Source organism: Quercus robur, chromosome 11, assembly GCF_932294415.1.
Source record: "Quercus robur chromosome 11, dhQueRobu3.1, whole genome shotgun sequence".
In the NCBI taxonomy this organism is placed as follows: domain Eukaryota; kingdom Viridiplantae; phylum Streptophyta; class Magnoliopsida; order Fagales; family Fagaceae; genus Quercus; species Quercus robur.
In genome coordinates this window covers 36876307-36898060 of record NC_065544.1, presented here as the reverse complement: position 1 = coordinate 36898060, position 21754 = coordinate 36876307, and the positions used below count along the sequence as shown (strand labels likewise).

Here is a 21754-nt window from a genome sequence, read left to right as displayed (position 1 = left end):
GGAAAATATGGATTGAATAAGAGAAATGTTATCGAATTTATACAAAATAAAATGGAGAGAAGAATAATCATAATATAAGAAAGAGAAAATGATGAAAGAAGTGTAACAATAAAGTAAAGAGTAATGGGGGAGATAAAAGAGGTAAAGTAGAGAGTAGTGGAAAGATAAAAATGTAAAGAGTAAGGAGAAAGGTAGAAGGAAGTGTAATAGTTAATGTAGACTAATAGATAAATAGAGAAAAGAAGGCTTTTTTTTTTTTTAATAGAATTGGGAGAATAAAAGCTTAGAAAGAGAAAATAAAAGGTAAAAAATTAAGGGGATAATATGGTCACTGATGTGACTTAACAAAAGCATAGCAACCATAAATACTGTACCTCAACTTTTAGATATAAATAAATATAGACAAAACTAAAAATCATCATTTTTCATCGTCACCTTCTTCTTTTTCTTCTTCTTTTTTTTTTTCTTTTCAACTTTAAAAAGAACAAAAAAAAAAAAAAAAATCATCACGTACATTCCTCTGTCGTCCAATTGCAAACAGTAAAATCATTAAACATTTTCAGTACTGGTACTTTACTTTTGTCTTTTGTCTAGGTACATTATCAATGTGAAGCGGAGAGAAAACTACATTATAATTAGTTATTGACTTGCCCCTCTCTAGTCTAGAACTGTAGATATGATTTTTTTTTTTTTTTTTTAAGATTTTTTATAAAAAAGGAAAATGGCTTTCTTTCTTTCTTTTTGACAAACAATGCTATTTAAACATTTTTCAATATCTAATTATTTCCTTGGACATGTGTTGTCCGTTGTCTTATACACACCAAGTTATTACAGGGAATAATTCCTTTGAGATGACCCCAATGCTAACAAGAGATTTTGAACTTAAAATCTCATGAATACCATGAGACTTTAGGAACCACTAAGTCAATTTCTTGAAGTAGATAATAGATAACTTAAGAGCATTCATTTAGGATACTTTTTTCCTTCCTCATAAAAAGTAATTTTTTTTTAACATTTTTTTTATATTTCTCATAAAATTGGTATCAAAACTTTCCTAAAATAAGTTCATTAACAAATACTCTAAGGAAACCTAATACCCAAAAAAATATATTACTTATGTGCTTGATTGTTTAAAATATAGTCTTAAAGTTCAATTGTATTTTTTTTTTTTATGTTTCCAACAAAAGCATCTAGGTTTAAATCCCCCACTTATTGAATTTACACACATGCATATATATATATATATATATATATATCCCAAAAATATAAATTACGTACTTATGTGCTTGATTATTTAAAATATAGAGTAAGTTGAATTGTATTTTATATTTTATATTTTTATGTTTCCAACAAAAGCATCTAGATCTAAATCTCCTAATTATTGATGTAATTGAAGAGTTGGCCCACATTAGATCGTGCTCACTTAAAAATAATATCATGCTCACTTAAAAATAATACTGTAATCAAATAGATGATAACATATATATTATACAAATTAATGTAATGAAAAGTTGTTGGGTATTTGCGTCACGGTTGCTATTTTATATTTTTGGTTGAATAACAATTGAGAATTTATTACCAAAGTCAAGTTAGAGTTAGTAAATCGGCCCAGAGTTATTATAAAAGCACCCCAAGACACTATGCAATGGGCCAATTCATTTCCAAGTCCAAGTGCAAAAGTAAAGGAGATCATCTCTAGCCCACAAACCAAAGTCAAAATGTCTCACAAGATTTCCTAGACATCATTTTAGGAAGTGACTATAAACAAAATTTATTTTATATATTTTTTGTGAGTCCCGCACCATTTTTTTTTTTTTTCAGTTTTATTTTAAATAATCTAATTTTTAGTTTTTTGAAAATAAGCTAACTTTTAACTTTTTGTCTCATATTATGCAAATAAATTACCAAAAATATGCAATTTCCAAACAGGCATTAAAGAACATGCATGACCAGTTGTTGAATAGCTTTCAAAGGCTACACATTTTAGGTCAACAGCTAAGGCACATCTGATTATGTGGTGTGGAATTCAATTATTCTAAACCCACAACATTTATATAATACACTTTCTTACAACTATCCTATGTGAAAAAAAGTAATATGTTATTTATCACTTTTCAGACTTATTACTTTTTCTCCACCACTCACTTTACAACATTAAAACTATGTGACAAATTGTAATCCGATGTCTATCGCCTTTCACATGAACTCATTACTTTTTTTCCACCACTCACTCCACAACATTAAAGTTATGACACAAAAAGTTGTGCTCCTAGATTATGTAGGTAAAATTCCCAACCTACAGATTTTAGAATTTGTCAAATACCATAATTCCCATACTCCCCAATCCCATTCTATAATACTCAAGACTCCCCAAATTTGTTAGTTGAAGAGGCCATGTCGACAAGGGCCACACTACACTGCTATGGGGCACTTCAAAAACACACGTTCCGATGGTTCATATTTAGATTTACATAGAAAAACATTCTATGGATAAAAGAGGAAACCTCTCCCTCAAAGCTTCATTGGTTGGCAGCAAGTGCCACATTACCTTCCATTGCAGCATCTTTAGCGGCTTAGCCTAGTGTGTATTTTTGGCTTAAAAAATAAAAAATAAAAAATCATAGCTCAGGGGACCAAAAAGTATGAATCTTTTTTCTTTTTTTTTTTTTTTTTTTTTTTTTTTTTTAAAGTCAAGAATTGAAAATATACTAGTCAAGAACAAATATACCATCAAAAATAAAGTTAGTAGCCATTCAATAAAATATATTGTTTCTCAATATATTTTATGTCAATCTTTTATCAAAACGAATTTGGCACTTTTAAATTTCGAAAATAATCTCTGTGATTCTGTTCTAAATTTGCAATGATTTCCCTTTCAGTCTACAAATCCTGAATGGTAAAATTGTTGTCAATATGGGTTTTGCTGCATATCGCTTGGGCTCATCCTATCATGAATACTAGACCTGTACTTGGTGGTGCCTTATTGCACTCAACATCTCGTAGGATTACTACTGTTTTCTACAACAACTTAAACCACTTTGAACGAGCACACCATCAAACTGATAAAACTAGAACATGTAAATTCTGCAAACACAGAAGTGACAAACACACCAAACACTTTGAATTATTCCACATCAAACACAAGACGCATCAAATGGCTTACAAAGTCATAGGAATAAGACACATCACATGGCTAATAAAGTCACAGTAATGGCGATACTACATCACTAAAACAATATGAAACATAGAGAATACATCTTGCTGGTGATCCATCAGCTTTAGGCAACCTAAGGGGTAAACAATGAAGGGAATATATTCCTGGTTGGACGTGATCGAGCTTTACACCTTTCACAAGAACGATTTCCTGAACCATTTTAATAGTGTTAGTGTTGAGTGTCAATCTTATTTTCCCGCATTATATTTAAATACCAATGCAACAAAATCCAATCTCCTTAATGTCAAGAGATGACTAGTGAAAAAAATTCAGGAAATAGTAGCAAATTGAATAGAATATGCAACTTCTACTCGATTGTTTTAGGGATGGGAAAAAAAAATCCTTCTACTCAATTGATCATCAAAATTTTGCATGGAAATTATGAAACTTACGGTTAGAGACATGCCAGCTGAAAATTACAAGAAGCTCTCTCAAATTCTCTGATATACATAAGGGAATATACATATATATATATATATAAGTAGCTGCAAAAAGTATCGATCAGATATAAGAAGCCTAATTTATTAGACAGTTTTAATTTCTTACCCTGGCATCTAGAAAAACAAGATTAGCCGGAATTGCATCATCATAAGTAGCAACCGCTAGGTAATCAAGACCTATATTTCATAGCAGAAAAATTAGTGTAACAGAATGACATTATAGCTGAGAATGCTAATGGGGTATGAAAGGGAATGGGAAGATTGAATGAAACATAATTGAGAGCCAATGCCTGGGGATTAGAGCATATAAGTATCCATCCATGCCCCAAAAGTTGAAAGTAATGGATATATAATATGATTCATGTGTTTTTTGCTGTGGCCCCAAGAATCCTTAAATCACTAGGAAATAAGTAATGATTCTACAAGTCATTACCATCAGAACCAAATCATTGCTTGCTGGATCTGCTTACAGTTACCTCTAAATAAGCTTTGAAATATAATAAAAACAAAACGTTAAAGAGCATCATGATAGATTGCAGGTTGACAAAGTTAGGGCTTATATAAATATATGAAGTAAAATTGTTGTAAGCAGTAAGCACACTAGATACTTTTAGCTTGAATTTGGATTTAACAATTTTAAAAATTAAAAAAAAAAATTAAAAAAATTGATTTTGAGCTTAGAGGATTTTGCTCTAACAAATACACTTGGGATACTATAGATTTAATATAACATCTTTCATTTGACCATTTTAAATATATAAATTAATAAAGCTTAAATCCATCCATATTGTTTTTCATTTTATATTTTATAATTTTTATTCAAGTCGTTCAAACTTAAAAACTAAATCTAAGTCCTCTTCAAATACTTCTATACAAATAAATAAAAAATTAATAATTTCCTCCAATACGTGGAAAAATCTTTGATATGCTAAAAAATCATGTACATTTATATTAAATATCGTCAAAATGCATAAAATAAGTGAAAAATGTAAATGGTGATTGCGCTACCAATTGATATTCATGATCCATCCCAAATTATTGGTCATGTTTAGAAAGTCCAACATTTTAAGGAAACATAATTTAATATGTTGGCTTTCAATTAAACCTTGTGGAAACATAATTTATATTCTTGAAAATAGTATTGAATTTTTAAATAAAAATTTCCAAAGCTACTCTCATTAATTTAAATTCTTGAAAAAGAATAGTATTGAATTTTTAAATAAAGTACAGGGTAAGTTAAAAAATTTATTTATTAACTTTTTAAAGAGGACAGTATTTTGAGACATATATCATAAAATGAAATGCTGGACCAACAATTTAAGACGTGAGAGTATAATACAAACAAAGAAGAAATGAGCTCTAGTGTCCAACAAAGCAGTCAAAGCTACATGGTGCTCAAGGCAGCTTTGAGGGGCAAAAGAAGCCCACATTAATCTTATTGTCAAGTAGCTCCAAATTGATAGAAAGGACAATCTATGTCTTACCAATAAGTTTGATATCTGTGTTCTTTACCAACCACTCAGCACCATCAGTCGTGAATCCCGCATAGCTTGAGTCAAACTCCTTCCACATTAGCCGCCTGAAAATAAAATTATTTTTAGTTCACAAAAAAACTAATATTGAAGGGTTAAAAGGTTGTTTAATGAAACAAAACAAGCCATTAATTCTGGCCTGTCCAGAAATATCATCATTTATTACTACATTATTTGATCCTTTTCCCCATCTCTCACTTTTTATATTCACCGGTAGCTAGATTCTCAAAATATATATATATATATATATATATATATATATATTCACCGGTAGCTAGATATATGCCAATTAACCACATGCCACTTTCCATATCACATTTCTCGGATTATAGTAACCAAAAGCAGCAGCACGGTCTAATTTAAAATGAAATTTTGAAATATACATAGCATAATCTACACTGAAAATGTGTTTCAGGTGCAGGGCATGCATACCAAAAGAATTACCATGCCAAAATTGTAAAATGAAAACTAATTTTTCAATAACAAGAAGAAGACGACTACTACGGTACTGCATCTATTGTTAAATGATTTAAAAAAAATGATTAAATTTACTATTTCACAATAATTTTTTAACTTTCAAAAAAATTAGTAATTTAACATTATATTAAAATAGGAGATCTTTGTATAGATTTTGTAATAAAAGAACTAACACTGATAGTTACGAACTTCCTTTCATTAAAAATGAGAGAGAGAGAGAGATTGGTTTTTTTTTTTTTTTCTTTTTTCTTTTTTCTTTCTAAGAGAAAAGAGTTTGGTTCATAAACCTTTAATTTGCACTAGAGAGATTTTTCTTTTTAGAAAGAATTTGCACTGGTAAGATTAATAACTAGCAAAAGAACAAGAATATCAGTAACGATTTTGGTTCTCATGATATCAAAATCAAATGCCAAACGGATAAATATCAATAACAATAGCTTATTAATGACAAAACTATAGTCTACGTACATAGTTCACTGTGATGGAACTTCAACCAAAAAATAATAATATAACTTCAATAAATTTACCTGTCAGTGTTTAATGTTCTGAAAATGATACGACAAAATAAAGGAAGTTAAAACATTTAGGTCTCTCCCCATGTAGGAGCCCCTCCCTCTTGACCTCCCTCGAGTCTCCCCTCTCTTCTTAAGGGCTCTTCCTTTCACTTTCTATACAGACACCCCACTGTGCTCACTTCCAATCCCCCAAAGCCTTTACCCTCTACATCTTTTCAATGGACCAGAATGTGATTGAGGGCCTCCAACATCTTCACCTCACTATGGATGAAGAAGTAGACATTCTCATCACAACCATGAACAGATCAAACCTCATGGAAGAATGTGCTCTAAGCCTCTTCGGTAAGCTCCTATTAGACAGACATCAGAAACAATGGACCTTAAAGAACACTCTTAGGGCTGCCTAGAAGATGGGTTCTAAACTAAGAATAGTTGATGTCGGGAAAGATATTCTCCTATTCAAGTTCACTTCAGAATACTAGATGGAATGGGTCGAGAGAAACAGCCCTTGGAACTTTGATAATAACTTGCTGCTCCTGTGCATAGATTTCACCCACTAGCCTTTCTAGGTTCAAATTTGGAGGCTCCCTTTTGAGAACTTGTCAGAGGAGGTTGGAAGAGATCTGGGGAACAGCTTGGGTTGTTACATCGAGACAGAAAAGTGGTCTTGGTTATCTAAGCAAGCAAGATTCATGAGGATCCGAGTTGATTTACCACTTAACAAACCTCTCCACAGAGGAGGTAACATAGTAAATCTTGAAGGTGGGAAGACTTGGGTCACCTTCTAAGAGACTCCCTACCTTTTACTTCCAATGTGGATTGCTTGGTTATGACGATAAATATTATCCAAGCCACCCCTTCACTCCCAACTCTCCCAAGCAATACAGGAATTGGATGAAGGCAGGTGGAAACCAAAAGGGTGGTTCTGAAAAATCCAAAACCCATAACAGTTGGGGTTTTGATGAAGAGAGATCAAGAAAGTCAAGTGAAAGATCAGCTTCGGCAACGACAAACTCATCAAACCCGGAATCAGTGCGACAGGCAAGGACAGAAATTCAAAATAGTAGTCAAAATGGAAACAACGCAGCGCTCGAGAAGTTTGGTGGGATCAATGGGTCTATCTCATAGGCAGTGGAAAATTGGAGTTGTGACTTGACAGAGAACGTTGACACGTTGCCTCAATTGAAGGGTCTCTCACGTGACCAGCACAAGATAGAAGCTTTGGGCAAAAATAGCCAGAGATGAGTCCTCACTTGTGGGCCTTCTCAGTCCACTCCTCTGCGAGGCCCAAGAGGTTACTAGCCCTCTAAAGCCCACCACTAAGATTATAACCCCCACGAAAAAACCCAATACTCCACTAGGCCTAAGTCAAAGCAAGCAACCTAAAGGCAAAGGTAATTGGAAGAGGATAGCTTGGGAAAAAGGAAAACAGGCCCAAGGAGCTTCCATGCAAACCATTAAGGACTTGTCAGGGTCCAAAATGCTAGGTAAGTTGGACTTCTCAGTTGATTTAGAAGAAAATCTCCCCCCTCCCCCCCAAAAAAAAGGCACTATGAAAGCCTCCTTGCAAGCTCAGTTGCCTCACTAGTTAGATCGACGGTGGCTACAAGTCAGCACCGCCGGGCACAATGAATTATGTATGTTAGAACAGCCAGGAAATTAGGAACCCTCGGACAGTTTTTGCATTGCGCGACTACATGCGACAATGGAATCCCTATATCATCTTCCTGGTGGAGACTAAATCAAAGGTAAAGCATATGGAGAAAATAAATTCAAATTGTGGTTTTCTAACAGCCTAATTGTCCCCAACCAAGGCTAAAGTGGAGGCTTAGCCCTTCTTTGGTTAAAGAAAATCAATTTGGAAATCATATCCTTCTCTCAACACCACATCGATGCCACTATCACTGATCAACAGAGCAGCTTCAAATATAGATTTACTAGCTTTTATGGTCATCCAGAATCCCACATGAGGAAGGAATCCTGGAACCTTCTCACTTATCTAAATGCCCAATATTCTTTACCCTGGTTTTGTTGCAAAGATTTTAATGAAATCTTATCTTTTTCTGAAAAATCAAGTGGAACTTAGAGATCATAGAGGCAAACAAAAGGCTTTCGAAATGCTATGAATGCTTATGGCTTCCAAGACCTTGGCTTCTCCGATCCTGAATTCACATGGTGCAATATGCAAAAAGGTAGTAACAGAGTCTGCCTTTGACTGGACAGAGCCTTTGCCAACTCAGAATGGCTCAACCATTTCAAAGATACCAGGGTCCACCACCTAGTTAAGTCCACCTCAGATCATTGCCTCCTAAGAATTACAGACTCCTGCCCTTCGCCTCCAACCAGAAAACGCTGCTTCCATTTTGAAGCCATGTGGGCAAAAAGAGAAGACTATCATGAGATCATTGAAGCTGCTTGGAATGGGAGCAGCTCATTGAACACTATGGAGGGGATCGCTTCCAATCTTAGCCGCCGCACAACAAAATTAACTTCATGGAATAAAAGTGTGATTGACAACATTCCAAAGAAAATCCAGGAAAAAAGGAAAGTTCTTAACAACCTCACTGCCCAAGATCATAATGGCTCTCATGGGGCAACAATTAATGAAATTATGAACGAAATAAATGACCTTCTAAATAGTGAGGAGATTTTGTGGCATCAGTATAGCAAAATTCACTAGTATAGAATAGATAGAAATACAAAATTCTTCCATGCTAGAGCATCAAATAGAAGGAAGAAGAACACAATTTTAGGCTTGTGGAACGATGAAGGCAGATGGTGCGATGACAAAGACAGTATTTCGACTAGCCTACTTTGAAAAAATATACACTACCATCTCTCCTAGTGGTACCCAATAGATCACCAATGCCATTCCCAAACGTGTTACAAATGAGATGAATGTCGAGCTCACCAAAACCTTCACCAGCGAAGAAGTCACAAGAGCACTCCAACAACTTCACCCCACCAAGGCCCTGGGACCCGACAGTATGTCTACCATTTTCTTTCATAAATATTGGAGCATTATGGGATCTAATGTCACCACCATTGTGTTGAATGTGCTTAACCTCAATATGCCTATGGCAAAAATTAACAAAACCAACATTTCCCTTATTCCGAAAACCAACAATCTCACCAAAATGATAGAATTTAGGCTGATCAGCTTATGTAATGTAGTGTATAAGCTTATCTCCAAGGTACTAGCTAATCACCTTAAAGCCATCCTCCCCCATGTTATCACTAAGAACCAAAGTGCCTTTACTTCAAAAAGATTAATCACAGACAACATATTGGTAGCTTTTAAACTCATGCACTACCTGAACCACAAATCCAAAGGGAAGGAGAGCTTCATGTCCATTAAACTTGATATGAGTAAGGCGTTTGATAGGGTGGAATGGGGCTTCATTAAAGGAGTTATGGAAAAACTGGGCTTCAACAGGAAATGGATCAACCTCATCATGCAATGCATCTCTTCAGTCTCATACTCAGTGATCATCAATGGTGAAGCCTATGGCAATATCATTCCTACTAAAAGCCTTCACCAAGGCAACCCGCTCTCCCTCGGACTCTTCCTTCTTTGTGCCAAGGATCTTTTTACCCCCATTCACCAAGCTGCCAAGAACCAAACTCTCAATGACATATCCATTTGTAGAGGCTACCCTACAATCACCCATCTTTTCTTTACAGGCAACAGTCTGCTGTTTTGCAAGGCAAACACTTTGGAATGCATGGAGCTGATCAACATCCTTAATGCCTATGAAAGGGACTCGAGACAAAAAATTAATGCAAATAAGTCATCAGTCTTCTTTAGTCCAAATACTCCCCTCGAGGTTAAAGAAGGGATTTTAAGGATTCTAGGTCCAATGCAAGACACTCAGCATAAGAAATATCTTGGTCTTCCCTCATTAATAGGGAAATAAAAAAACACTGGTGTTTGTTGAAATAAAAGAGAGGGTGGGCAAGAAGATCGGTGGCTGGAAGGAAAAGCTTTTCTATCAAGGCCGTGGCTCAAGCTGTACCAACGTATACCATGAGTTGCTACCAATTACCTAAAACTCTTTGTGATGACCTTTAACGAAGGATGAGGAATTTCTAATGGGGCCAAGGAAATCAAGAAACAAAATTGGCATGGGTAAGTTAGAAGAAGATGTGCAAATCCAAGCTTTTTGGTGGTATGGGCTTTCGAAATCTACAAGCCTTCAACTTGGCATTATTAGCTAAGCAAGGTTGGCGGATTCTCACAAACACCAACTCCTTAGTGGCATGGGTCTACAAAGCCAAGTACTTTTCTCACGATGATATCCTAAACTTAAAGAAAGGCAGCAACCCAAGCTACGCATGGAGGAGTATTCACAACAGCTTGGAGATTATAAGAAAAGGCACCAAATGAAGGGTGGGTAGTCACAAAAGGATCCATATTTAGGAGGATAGGTGGCTCCCAACACCGACCACCCATAAGGTGATCTCCCCCCCCCCCCCCCCCCAAAAAAAACCTTTTAACAACTTCCCGATGATCTCCTCACTCATTGATGAAGATACCAAATGATGGAAATCTGAGCTTATGAAGTCCTTGTTTCTTCCATTTGAAGCTGATACTATCCTCAGGATTCTTATTAACTATAGTCTACTGAAGGATAGTTTAATTTGGATAGGGAACAAAAGTGGCTCATTCACTATCAAGAGTGCCTATTACGCTGCTACAAAAGTGATTGTGCAAAATGGGAATGAGGGTAGCACAGCAGACCACTACGACCCACCCTTTTGGAAGAAAATCTAGCAGCTCAAAGTCCCTCCAAAAGTTAAAATTTTTGTTTGGCGTGCCTGCATGAATGGCCCCCCCACCATGTACAATCTCTGCTGCAGAGGTATGAATTCTTCTAGTTTTTTTCCCTTATGTGATAAACATATGGAATCCATTTCTCATGCCCTCCTACATTGTGACCATGCAAGGCAAACTTGGGCCTTGTGGTAGGACTGCCAGATGGACATTGAATCCTCAGAAATGAACATTATGGACCTTGTAGGCCAATTCATAGAAAAAGGGTCTCTCAAGGAGCTTGGATATCTTCTTCATGACTACTTGGACCATTTGGGGAAACAAAAACCAAGCCATCCACAATGATGCAGGCTTCCCACCTTCTTAAGCCTAGGAATCAACAAGAAGAACCTTATTAGATTTCAGCAATGCTTGCTTCCAACCCTAGTGCAATCCGTCTCCCACCATAAATGGACACCCCCTCCCCCCCCCCCCCCCCCCAACTAGGCTACTACAAGGTTAATGTAGATGGAGCAACTACAAATAATGGGAGGAACTCCTACATAGGAGTAATTATCAAAGACAGCTCGGGCAACACCATCGAAGCACTAAGCAAACCTCTCCCATCAGACTATCCTGCTAAGGTGACTGAAGCTTTTGCTCTCCTCCAGGGAGTCCTGTTTGCTTCAGAGATGAAGATTCCCCGAGCCATCTTCGAGTCAAATGCTCTGTCAATGATTCAAGCACTAACCTTGGGGGATTCTAGTAGCGATATTGGTCATAGCCTCCATGATATCAGTTCTTCTTCGCAATCCTTCACATGCTATACCTTCCAGCACCTGAAAAGGGATAGTAATAGAGCTACACATGTGTTAGCCAAAGAAGCAAAACTCTCGGGCCAAACTCAAATTTGGAAGGGTGTTACCCCCCTTTCATTCAGCAAATTCTTAGGGATGATTTGATGTAACTTCCTTTGATGTTTTTCTACCTTAAGTCCTAGCTCTATTGTAATTCAATTTCAGGTTGGAATGATATTTTTCCAAGTTTCAACATCAAAAATAAAAAAATGACACGATGAATTCCTTTGGGAATATTCAAGGATTTCATAACTTCGGCTATGTCAAGTGGAGGACTTTGTTAAAACCAACCCAGAACTAAGGAAAGACAAATGGAATAAATATGTCGATTCATGTTGTAACATCATGATAAATGTTGAGCATCTTGTCTAATTAAATATTTTTCTCCCATTGTACACACGTGTGTGCCGTAAGCGACAATTTTTTGAAATGTGTGCATGTCTCATGCAACAAAAACCAGATTAATTTTTATCTATTTTTTAACCAATACCTATCATTCCTCATGAGTTCTTATTTTTTATTCAGTATGACTCCAAATTGAGATGTTTAGATTATTTTTCTATAGCACTAAACCCAAAACCCACTAACCTCTCTAATTAGGAGAGAGAGAGAGAGAGAGAGAGAGAAATGTCATAGACATATGGAAAAGGAAAAACAAAATTAAAGGACCATAAATTAGAGCAAGATAACTGAGAAAAGTTGCCCTTGCATTCTAAAGCTAGATAAGTACATATATGAAATTCCTGGAATCTTGAAACTGAGGCAGTTTAAATGATCAAATAACCATGCAAGTTTTGAATACAATGCTTAATCTATTTTTTATATATCCTAGTATTGAACACTACAACTATTGTTTTAGAGGTTTCAGAAACATTCATAATCTCTGAAAAATTAGAATTGTGATAAATGACAGGTATCACCCCATACTATATATGCATCCTAAATCCAAGGAATAGGTAGCATAAAGATTTTGATTGTAGAGGTGTAAGGACACGGTTTGAGTCCTAGGCCCAAAAATGCAAAGAATCTAAGCCCAAAAAGCCTAATACAATGAATTTGTAGAGAGTAAGTTAGAAAACTAGCTCTAATGAGTTGATAGCAATTATAATGGATCCAAATGATAATAAAGTAAAAATAGATTAGTTGTATCTAATGAAAATTGTCATCAACACAGTCTGAGGAGATCAGTTCTTGTATATAATTCTTGAAGTTAGTTACAACTATAGTTCTTATTACTACAGTAATTCTCTCTTAATTCCCCAATCCCTTTTCTCAGGGCTTTCCTCCTATTTCATACTATTCTCCCTCTTTCATTTCTACCCTTTACGTGTAGAGTAGATTATTGGTGTAGAACCTTATCCCATCAGCACTTCTTGAAGTCTTTGGGAAGTAGCTGTAAGGCTGAAAATTACTGTTCAAATATCACTTCCTCATTAATGTGGCAAAAAAGTTAGCTACAGAGCATTCAATGTGGTGGTAGCAGCTTTCTCTTAGATATTATATGGCTTCCCTCTGTCCTATGCTTCTAGGGTGTTCATCCTTATCAACAAAACCTCCTAGAACGTTGCCCTGGATGGCAAACCACACCATCAATTCTCGGCTAAGCAGTCAAGGAGACATTCATCCTCGGACCACTCTCTTCGATCATCATGGCCAAATCCCCTCCTTTATTTACGAACACCCATCTCCATAATAACGTTTACTTGTCCTCGGACTTCTAGGCGTCCTTGGACTGGGCCCCCAGCCCAATATACACTATTGGGCCCATCAACCCTACAAAAGGAAATGTATATTTGAAAGAATGAAAATTAAAAGTAATTTTTATATTTTTCCTAAAAATAACCAAAATCAGTATTATTGTTCCTAGTTGATCTGATTTTATGGTTTGTCATAGGGATGACAATTTTGCCCCACCCCACCCCATGCGGGTTTTCCCCGCCCCGTAAAGGTGGTGGGACAGGGATGGGGCAATATTTTGTCCCCGCACCCCAGGATGAGGTGGGGATGGGTTTAGTATTTTTATCCCCGCCCTGCCCCGCCCCACCCCACACTAATAAGGACTATAATTGTAAATTTAGTAAACCTTAAATCACTAATATTTAAAGTGAAACACAAGAGTACAAAACATGGGATAAAATATTTTTTATTCTAAAACCCTACTGCTATTGACACCCCCTAACCCATCCCTCTTCTCTATAGTCTATACATGTTTTTCAAGTTTCAAGCCAGACTCCACTCCAAGTCCAAGACGTTGCTTTTTAGGTTCATCTCATTCACTATCTTCCTTTTGTTTTAGTGTTTCTTAAATCAGTTTTTTTTTTCAATTTAAATTTTGGTTCTTTTTTTTTCTATCTAAAATTGGTATTTTTGTTTATAGCTATTCAAGAAGTACAGTTAGAAGGAAAAAAGGCTGGTCATGTAGTGCTTCCAGTAGGTTTTTTTTTTTTTTTTTTTTTGCACATTGTTTCATGCTTCCAATAGGTAGTAGGTTCGAGCACACTTGGATTTCATTATGTATTAGGCAGTTTGAAGTTAGATGTGATTCATTATATGTTCGGCCCCACACTTGCTATTAGGCAGTTTTGAATTATGTTGATACGTATTAGATTATTTAAATACTTAGTTTATTTAAATGCTTGGATTTTAAAACATTTTATTTTGTTGTGATTTATATTATTGTAGCAAAAATTTTATTTATATATAAAAAAATTGTATTAGTGGCGAGGCAGGGCGGGTCCCCGTGGGGCCCCAAGGGGCAGGGATGGGGCAAGGTGGTTTGCCCCACACCCCAGGGCAGGGCGGGGATGAAGATCCCATCCTCCGGCCCTGCCCCGCTCCATTGCCATCCCTAGTTTGTCATGCATCACTTTTCACGTGCCTTGGCTAATTACATTATCATTTATCAATGTGAACCGAAGAGAAAACTTTTTTTTTTGAGAAACCAGACCAATTGCTGCCTGGGAATTTATTAGCAAAACAGTATCAAAAAAACCTTAATGAACATCAAAATAGGCCGAAGGAGCAATGTTGCCAGGTAGGCCCTCTAACCAAACCTGCAACTATTAGTTTAATTACAACTTTTTTTTTCCTCAGCTTTAGTTTAAATAAAATAATGCTAGTTTATAACATTTTTTTTTTTTAAATTAGAAGAAATTTTACAACAAATTTTAAGCAAAAAGTTATTACTAATATTAATTTAGACTCACCACTAAATTTTTTTTTTTTTTTTTACCAACTGTAACAGTTATTAGCATCTTGCCACTTATAATTTGTTGTGAAATTATTATGAAAATGAAGTGGACATGTCATTTCTCTTTTAGAATAGTTTTGTTACAACTTTTATAGGAAATATAAAAAAATTTTCAAAAAATCAGTTATTCTTTTTATTTCGGATAAAAAGTCCTTAGTGTTAACAATTTTTATAAAAAAAATAATAATAATAACATCCTTTTACTACCCTTACTCATATTCCTCAACATTTTTTTATCCTTAGTCCTTAGATTTAAAAGGGTAGTTGAACCTTCCTCTTTAATGGAAAAAATCAAAAGGTATTTGAACCTTTTTTTTTTTTTTGATGGTAAAAGGTAGTTGAACCTACGTACATATGTAGTGAACTGGTGGATCCTCTTACGCACGTGACATCCTTTTTTGTCTACCCGCGGCTACGAACATGCGATAGTCTTTATGGTCATACTTTAATTACTATTCCCAAGGAGTTTTTTATTTTATTTTTATTTTTTTCAGTGATACTTCCATGGCAGCATCTTCAGCCTAGAGTGTATTGGATTTTCCTGAATCTTGGGTTGGTTGTATGCTCTTCGTCCTCTGGTCCTTTAGGTCTGCATGAAGCCTTGAGATTGACTAGCTAGCTAGGCTGATTGTCCTAACCGGCTAACACTCGATGTTCCATTTATGGTTTTTATGTTTTCTTGGGCCCTAAACTGATCTTAAGGGGTGCCAAGAAACAACCTACTGTGTCTCATTCGAGCAGTGTTGAATTTGAATATTACTGGCTAGCTCACATGTGCCAACTGCCAAAACCATCTAAAATATAACGTGTTATCGATCTCCAAGCTGGTTAAACTTTACTATGGCAATCTAAGCCCCATTTACCTACATTGCTTCCAACCTAGTTTTTCCATGCTAGCACCAAGCACCTTGAGCTTGATTATCGTTTCATCCATGAACTTATCCTATAAACTGTTGCTGTGTATAGTTTGATCCTTATACCGATCAATCTGTTTATCTCTTCACCAGGGAGCTCCATAAACATCGCAACAGGCTTCTACGTCAAAACTTGTCCTCAGATCATTGAGTTTACAAGGGAAGTGTTAGGCTACCCTGTGAGTACTGCTCTACCACATCTGTATATTATGCTGTATATTATACACAATCAAAGAGCAATGCAAGCGCACAGTTTTCAAGCATTTCTACATGGTTCATAATAACCTATGCTAAATATTAGGAATAAATATCCAGCATATCTTTCAGAGTTTCTTTATTGCATATTCTTTCTGCTTCAGTGAGGCACAATAAAACCTATCTTCACGGTATTTCTCCTCAACACCTCCCCAGGCTTTCATTGTTTCCTGTAACATTTAATCGTTGTGCATGAGTATACCATATACGTACTGATTGAGAGAGAGAGAGAGAGAGAGAGAGAGAGATCACTATGCCATCAGAAAGTAAACTTACATGAAAACTATTATTTACTAAGAATGCATCTTATGGGTGATCCCTCGGCACCAACCAACCTAAGGGGTAAGCAATGTACAGAATATATTCCGGGTTGGACGTCATCAAGCTTTAGGCCTTCCACGAGTATGACTTCCTGAAATATTTGAGCAATCTTAGCATCTTGTGTTGACCCTTCTAATTTTACATGAATCCATACATTGTTGCACAAACTAAGTTTTTATTTATCCTGTAAAAGAAGCCAGAGACATATAATGGTATTTCAACTTCAATCTGGAACACCTATAGACTAGTCAAATCATATTTTCCAACTATGATGTTGCACTCTTGATTGCAAGGGACAAACTTGTAGGGAAAAAAATATGTCAACTACTACTCCACAGTTCAAGATGAAATCATCCTTCACCTAGTAGATAGTTACTGCTCAACAGCTATACCATATAAAAACGGCAAAACACTCGTAGAAAGTTAACTAGAATGAATCACTAAACTATCAGACATATTTTCTTACCCTGCCTTCATGAAAGACAAGATGAGTTGGGACCAAATGATCATAAGCAGCAGCAGATAAGTAATCAACTCCTACAATTCGTAACAGGAAAATGCATTAGTGCAACCATTAGATTTGCAATAGAGAGAACATAAATGAGAATATCTTAAACAGAAAGGAGTTTCACCAATGTCCCCTCCCTGTGGATTAGTTGAACATTCCTCTCAATAGTTTTCATTGAATTTTAAAGGGGTACTAGCATATTGCAACAAAGAAATTTTACATAGAATGCTTTTTGCAGTATCTGAAGTATTGAAGAACCAATGACAAAGAGATGATTGAACCTTGGCATGTTGCTGAATGCTACAGTAATGGCATATGAAAAGGAGGAGGAGAAAGGAATTTGTTCCTTAGTTCCCAAATTTTCTCAAAGATGAGTAAGTAGAGTAGGAATAGGGAAAGAGAATTTATGTGTCAGTCAAAGCATTTAATTTGTGATGCTCAAAACATTTTTAGGAGAGGCTAATTCTCAGACTTGAACTTGCAAACTGTCGCTTTAGTGGAAGGAACTTGCCATAGCAACCCACAAAAATACTGTATCTTTTCCATCATCACAAACTTAGGCTGAAAAGGATGCTGCCTATAGAATTAGAACAGCAATATCAAATCAATTAACACCCAGATTATTGCAGAATCAATGTTTAATATCACCTTGATGAGGGCATTGAAAACACCATCAGATAGCCCCCTTAACATAAAGAATAATGGACTCCAAGTCTCCAACAATCAACAAATTCATATATGAGCATAACTGAAATGGGGATGTGATATAGATAAGAGGCAAGATAAAAGGAGATGAATGACAAATGACAGTCATCTGGGTACAAATTGAGAGATTACGCTAAGATGGCTACATCTTGTACAATGAAGATTATTGACTCCTCCAGTTACAAGTGCCAAAAAGGACGAAGGTTGGGGTGAACAGAATAAGGAACAATGGTATCTTATTAAATGGAAAGTATGATCTAGATACGGTGGAATAGTGAATCACAACTAATGTAATTGTACCTTGAAAATTAGAAAAGACACTGTTTAGTTTATTACACTGAGACAGACAAAATAAAGATAGAGAACCTAGGAATCAATGCCTCAGCTTGCTTGAAGTCACCACCAAGCAAGAGACAACTTCAACACCTAGGGTTGGCTAGAGTCAGCACTAGGCCATTGGGACAATTTCAAGAGAAATTTTATTCATAATCAAAATAATCCCCCTCCATAGGAATACATTATTTTGTAGATAGTGTGTTATTTTAGTTCAGTATCTACATTATGTCTCACACATTACTCTTTCAAATTGAATCCAAGGCAACATGGAATCATAATTTTGTCTTGGTATCAAAATAATACATCAATATTAAATATGGCAAAATTCTAATTTTTACTTATACTAAATATTTACTCTAAACTTACTAGATACTGTCCATATCATAAATTAAGTGAAAATTTGTCTGTGATTATTACTTGAAAGATCTTAGACATCCTATGTAGTGATTGAGGTTCCATATCATAAACAGCATACATTAGTAACTACGTTTCGAAAATTAAGTGCTGTCATCCAACATTGATGCAAGATTCCACATAGCAAAAAGGCTTATAGTGGCTCTGAAATTTATCGAAGTCAATCTATATCTTACCAACAAGTTTGATGTCAGTGTTGTCCACTAACCATTTTGCCCCATCCTTCATAAATCCTACAAAGCTTGTGTCAAACTCCTTTTTGAACATAAGCTTCCTGAAATGGGATAAGTTTTATTTCAAATCAAATTTTATAATTATTACTGTTGCAAAGGTTCAGCATTTTTAACTCAAACAATCATTTTCAGGAAGGGGAAGTAGTTGGAAGCAAGCTGAAAGGGAGGCTATAGTCATCACAACAAGACCCTTTCTCGCTTTTCCAATAATACAGCAACTTGCTGAATCCAACAAGCCAGTTTTGTCTAGGAGAATTATTATGTATCCAGAAGAAGAAAGGTGAAGGAGTACAGAGTACTTAAAATCCAAGGATAAAGGCTTTCTCATATATTATAATATTATATCTTACCTTTTCTTAATAACTTCAACTTTCATCTTCACATGGTCATTTTTCCCACTTCATCATCATTAATTATCTGCCTTTCCTATGATGTGCACTATCACATTTTTCATAACATTATAATGGTCTTTGATGGTTAACCCTTAACGACATTCTACTGTCTACAGGTTTACCTCTTTTAGGGCTAGTGTAACCAACAGCAATGATTATGATATTCTGCTGGCAATATGTTTACCTCTTTTAGGGCCACTGTAACCAGTGGCAGAATTTTGACAATGAATATGATATAATGAATTGTGTTATCTAGAGTCATCTAACCACCTGCAAACCATGAGTTTTGAACATGAAGCAACTTATAATGGGAAAATGAAATGAGAAGAGGGAGGGGGGAGGGGGGGTGTGGGGGGAGGGTATTCATCTGATAAGGATTTGTAAATAATATAAACTCATTTTGCATCACCAGAGAGAAATCTATATTTGTTAGGTAATATATGAACCCACAAGAACCAAATAAAAGGGAAAACTGATTTTCATTAATATGATTCTAACATCATATATACCTAATAATTTGACCATTAATAAGCTCAAGAGACAATTGGATAGAGAATAAAAGGTAAAGAAAAAATCAGTATGATATGTTGACCTTATGCAAGTACAAAAAATTGTGGCAACTTTTTTTTTTGATGGGGAACCTGTAAATTTCAATAACCAACAACAGAAGACAAATGGATTACATCCTGAGCACACGCATGCTCAATAAGGCTAGGAGTTTCCACCAGCCAACCCACAAGGTCTTCAACATTGTTTAGCATGCTGAGCAAGTACATGGGCAGGCATGCTAAAATTCTAATTCCTGACCTCCTTTGATGGCATTCTTAAAAGATTGCATGTAGTAAGTACAACCACAAAACAAAAATGACTCTGATCTGAAGATAAACTTTAGTTCACAAATAAAAATGTCTTCCATAAACCTTTGATTGTGAGGGGAAAAAATATAGCAATGAATATTTTCAGTTAAAAGGAATCTTAAAAATTACAGTTTTCTGATATCATGTAAGATGTAAAATTTTCAATCAAACCGTTAACCAATTACCAATATCATGAATATTAAACCTATTAAAGCAGATTTATTATTTGTTAGCCAAAATTGTGAACAGAAACTGAAATACTATGGTGAAAATCTTCAAAAAAAAATTAATCTAGAATTACCTGTCAGTATTTAATGTTCTGAAAAGCACACGGCGTACTCCCTTGGGGATATTTAAAGACTGCATAACTTCAGCTGTCAGGAGAAGACTTCATTAGGCCTACTGTCCAAAACTTAAGAACATCATACACAACATGTTCTCATCACTTGTACATTTTCATTTAGCTTTCAAAAAACTTGTTACATAGCAGGGCATAAGAAGTGCCAAATTTAACATGGCACAATCATACCCTCAATTAAAACAATGCCAAAATACATGGTTGGTCCCTAAACTTTATTCCACAAGTTAATTTAGTCCCTAACACACTTTATGCGATCGCTTTTAGTCCCCAAAATACTTAAAAGTAATCAATTATAGTCCCTAAAACACTTAAAATGATCGAATTTAGTCTAATGGAGTGACGACATGTCGATTTTTAGTTTAAAAGCGATCACTTTTAAACTCCATGAACTAAGATCGCTCGTGTACTAATCTTTAGAAACCAACAGAGTATTTAAACCAGAAAAGCTGACTAAAAATATACATACCAGTAATGTTCTTATCCCTTGGAACATCAACTAACAATGCCGGACCTATCAAAACAAACAAAAACACATACATATAATCATCTATCACATCACATTTGCACAATATATAACAACTCAACCTTTAAAAAAAAAAAACCCAAATTGGTATATCAGAAATAGCATCAAACAGAAAAAGCAGAGCAAGTAGGAGTAGACGAGGCTCGACTCGAGAGTGTGAGATAAAGTAGTACCATTAAGAACTCCCAAGTCAAGCGTGTCGATATCGAAGCCGGCATCGAAGTAGTGATCGAACATGTGCCCTGGCGCGTCGACGTGGGTGCCGGCGTGAACGAAGAGGTTCCTGAGCTCGGAGCCATTGTAGAGCGAGCCGTTCTTCATGGAGTCCCTGAGCCTGAGAAACTGTCCAACCCCATTTTCAGAATCACCACCTGAGGGAGTTTCAGGAGTGTACTTGTGAGTGATATCTATGATTCGACCGTTATCGTACACTTCTCTGCGTTCAGGTACGAGGTGGTTGTCGTTGGTGGCGGCGATCGGGTGCAGTAGTGAGCAGAGTAGTAAGAAGAGAAGGGGCTTGCCCATCATCGTCGTCATGGTGATCATGGCTTTGTGATGACTGATGAGAGAGTGCAAAAGTGTGGAATCGGTGGAAAAATACGCGAAACTCCCGATTCCCGAAGCAGAGACAGAGAGATATATATTTATATATTAAATTAATTTGTTACAAATGTATGGCTGTACGTGTTCCGCGTGTTAAGTAGTTAGGATAGGAAGAGACTTATTATAGTTTTTTTTTTTTTTTTGAGAAGGAGACTTATTATAGTTTGAGTGACGTTTTTTTTTTTAAGATTAAATTGACTTGCAAATGTATAGCTGATACAAGAAGACAATATCCCGAACATGGCGCAGAGCACGTTATCAAAAAGTTAATAATAAATAATTGATTCACATATT

The 21754-nt window shown here is 35.7% G+C and overlaps 1 protein-coding gene across 1 annotated transcript; it reads right to left on the bottom strand.

Moving 5' to 3' along the window:
• Positions 1-16104: 16104 nt before the first annotated feature.
• Positions 16105-21497, bottom strand: LOC126706608 (cyclase-like protein 2). The gene is made up of 7 exons (XM_050406145.1): positions 21031-21497; positions 20801-20845; positions 20275-20347; positions 18668-18765; positions 16995-17065; positions 16484-16619; positions 16105-16377 (listed from the first exon to the last, which is right to left on the bottom strand). Exons 1-6 carry the CDS (start codon positions 21401-21403, stop codon positions 16494-16496), a joined length of 786 nt encoding a protein of 261 aa, XP_050262102.1. The 5' UTR covers positions 21404-21497; the 3' UTR covers positions 16105-16377; positions 16484-16493.
• Between the last annotated feature and the right edge of the window lie 257 nt (positions 21498-21754).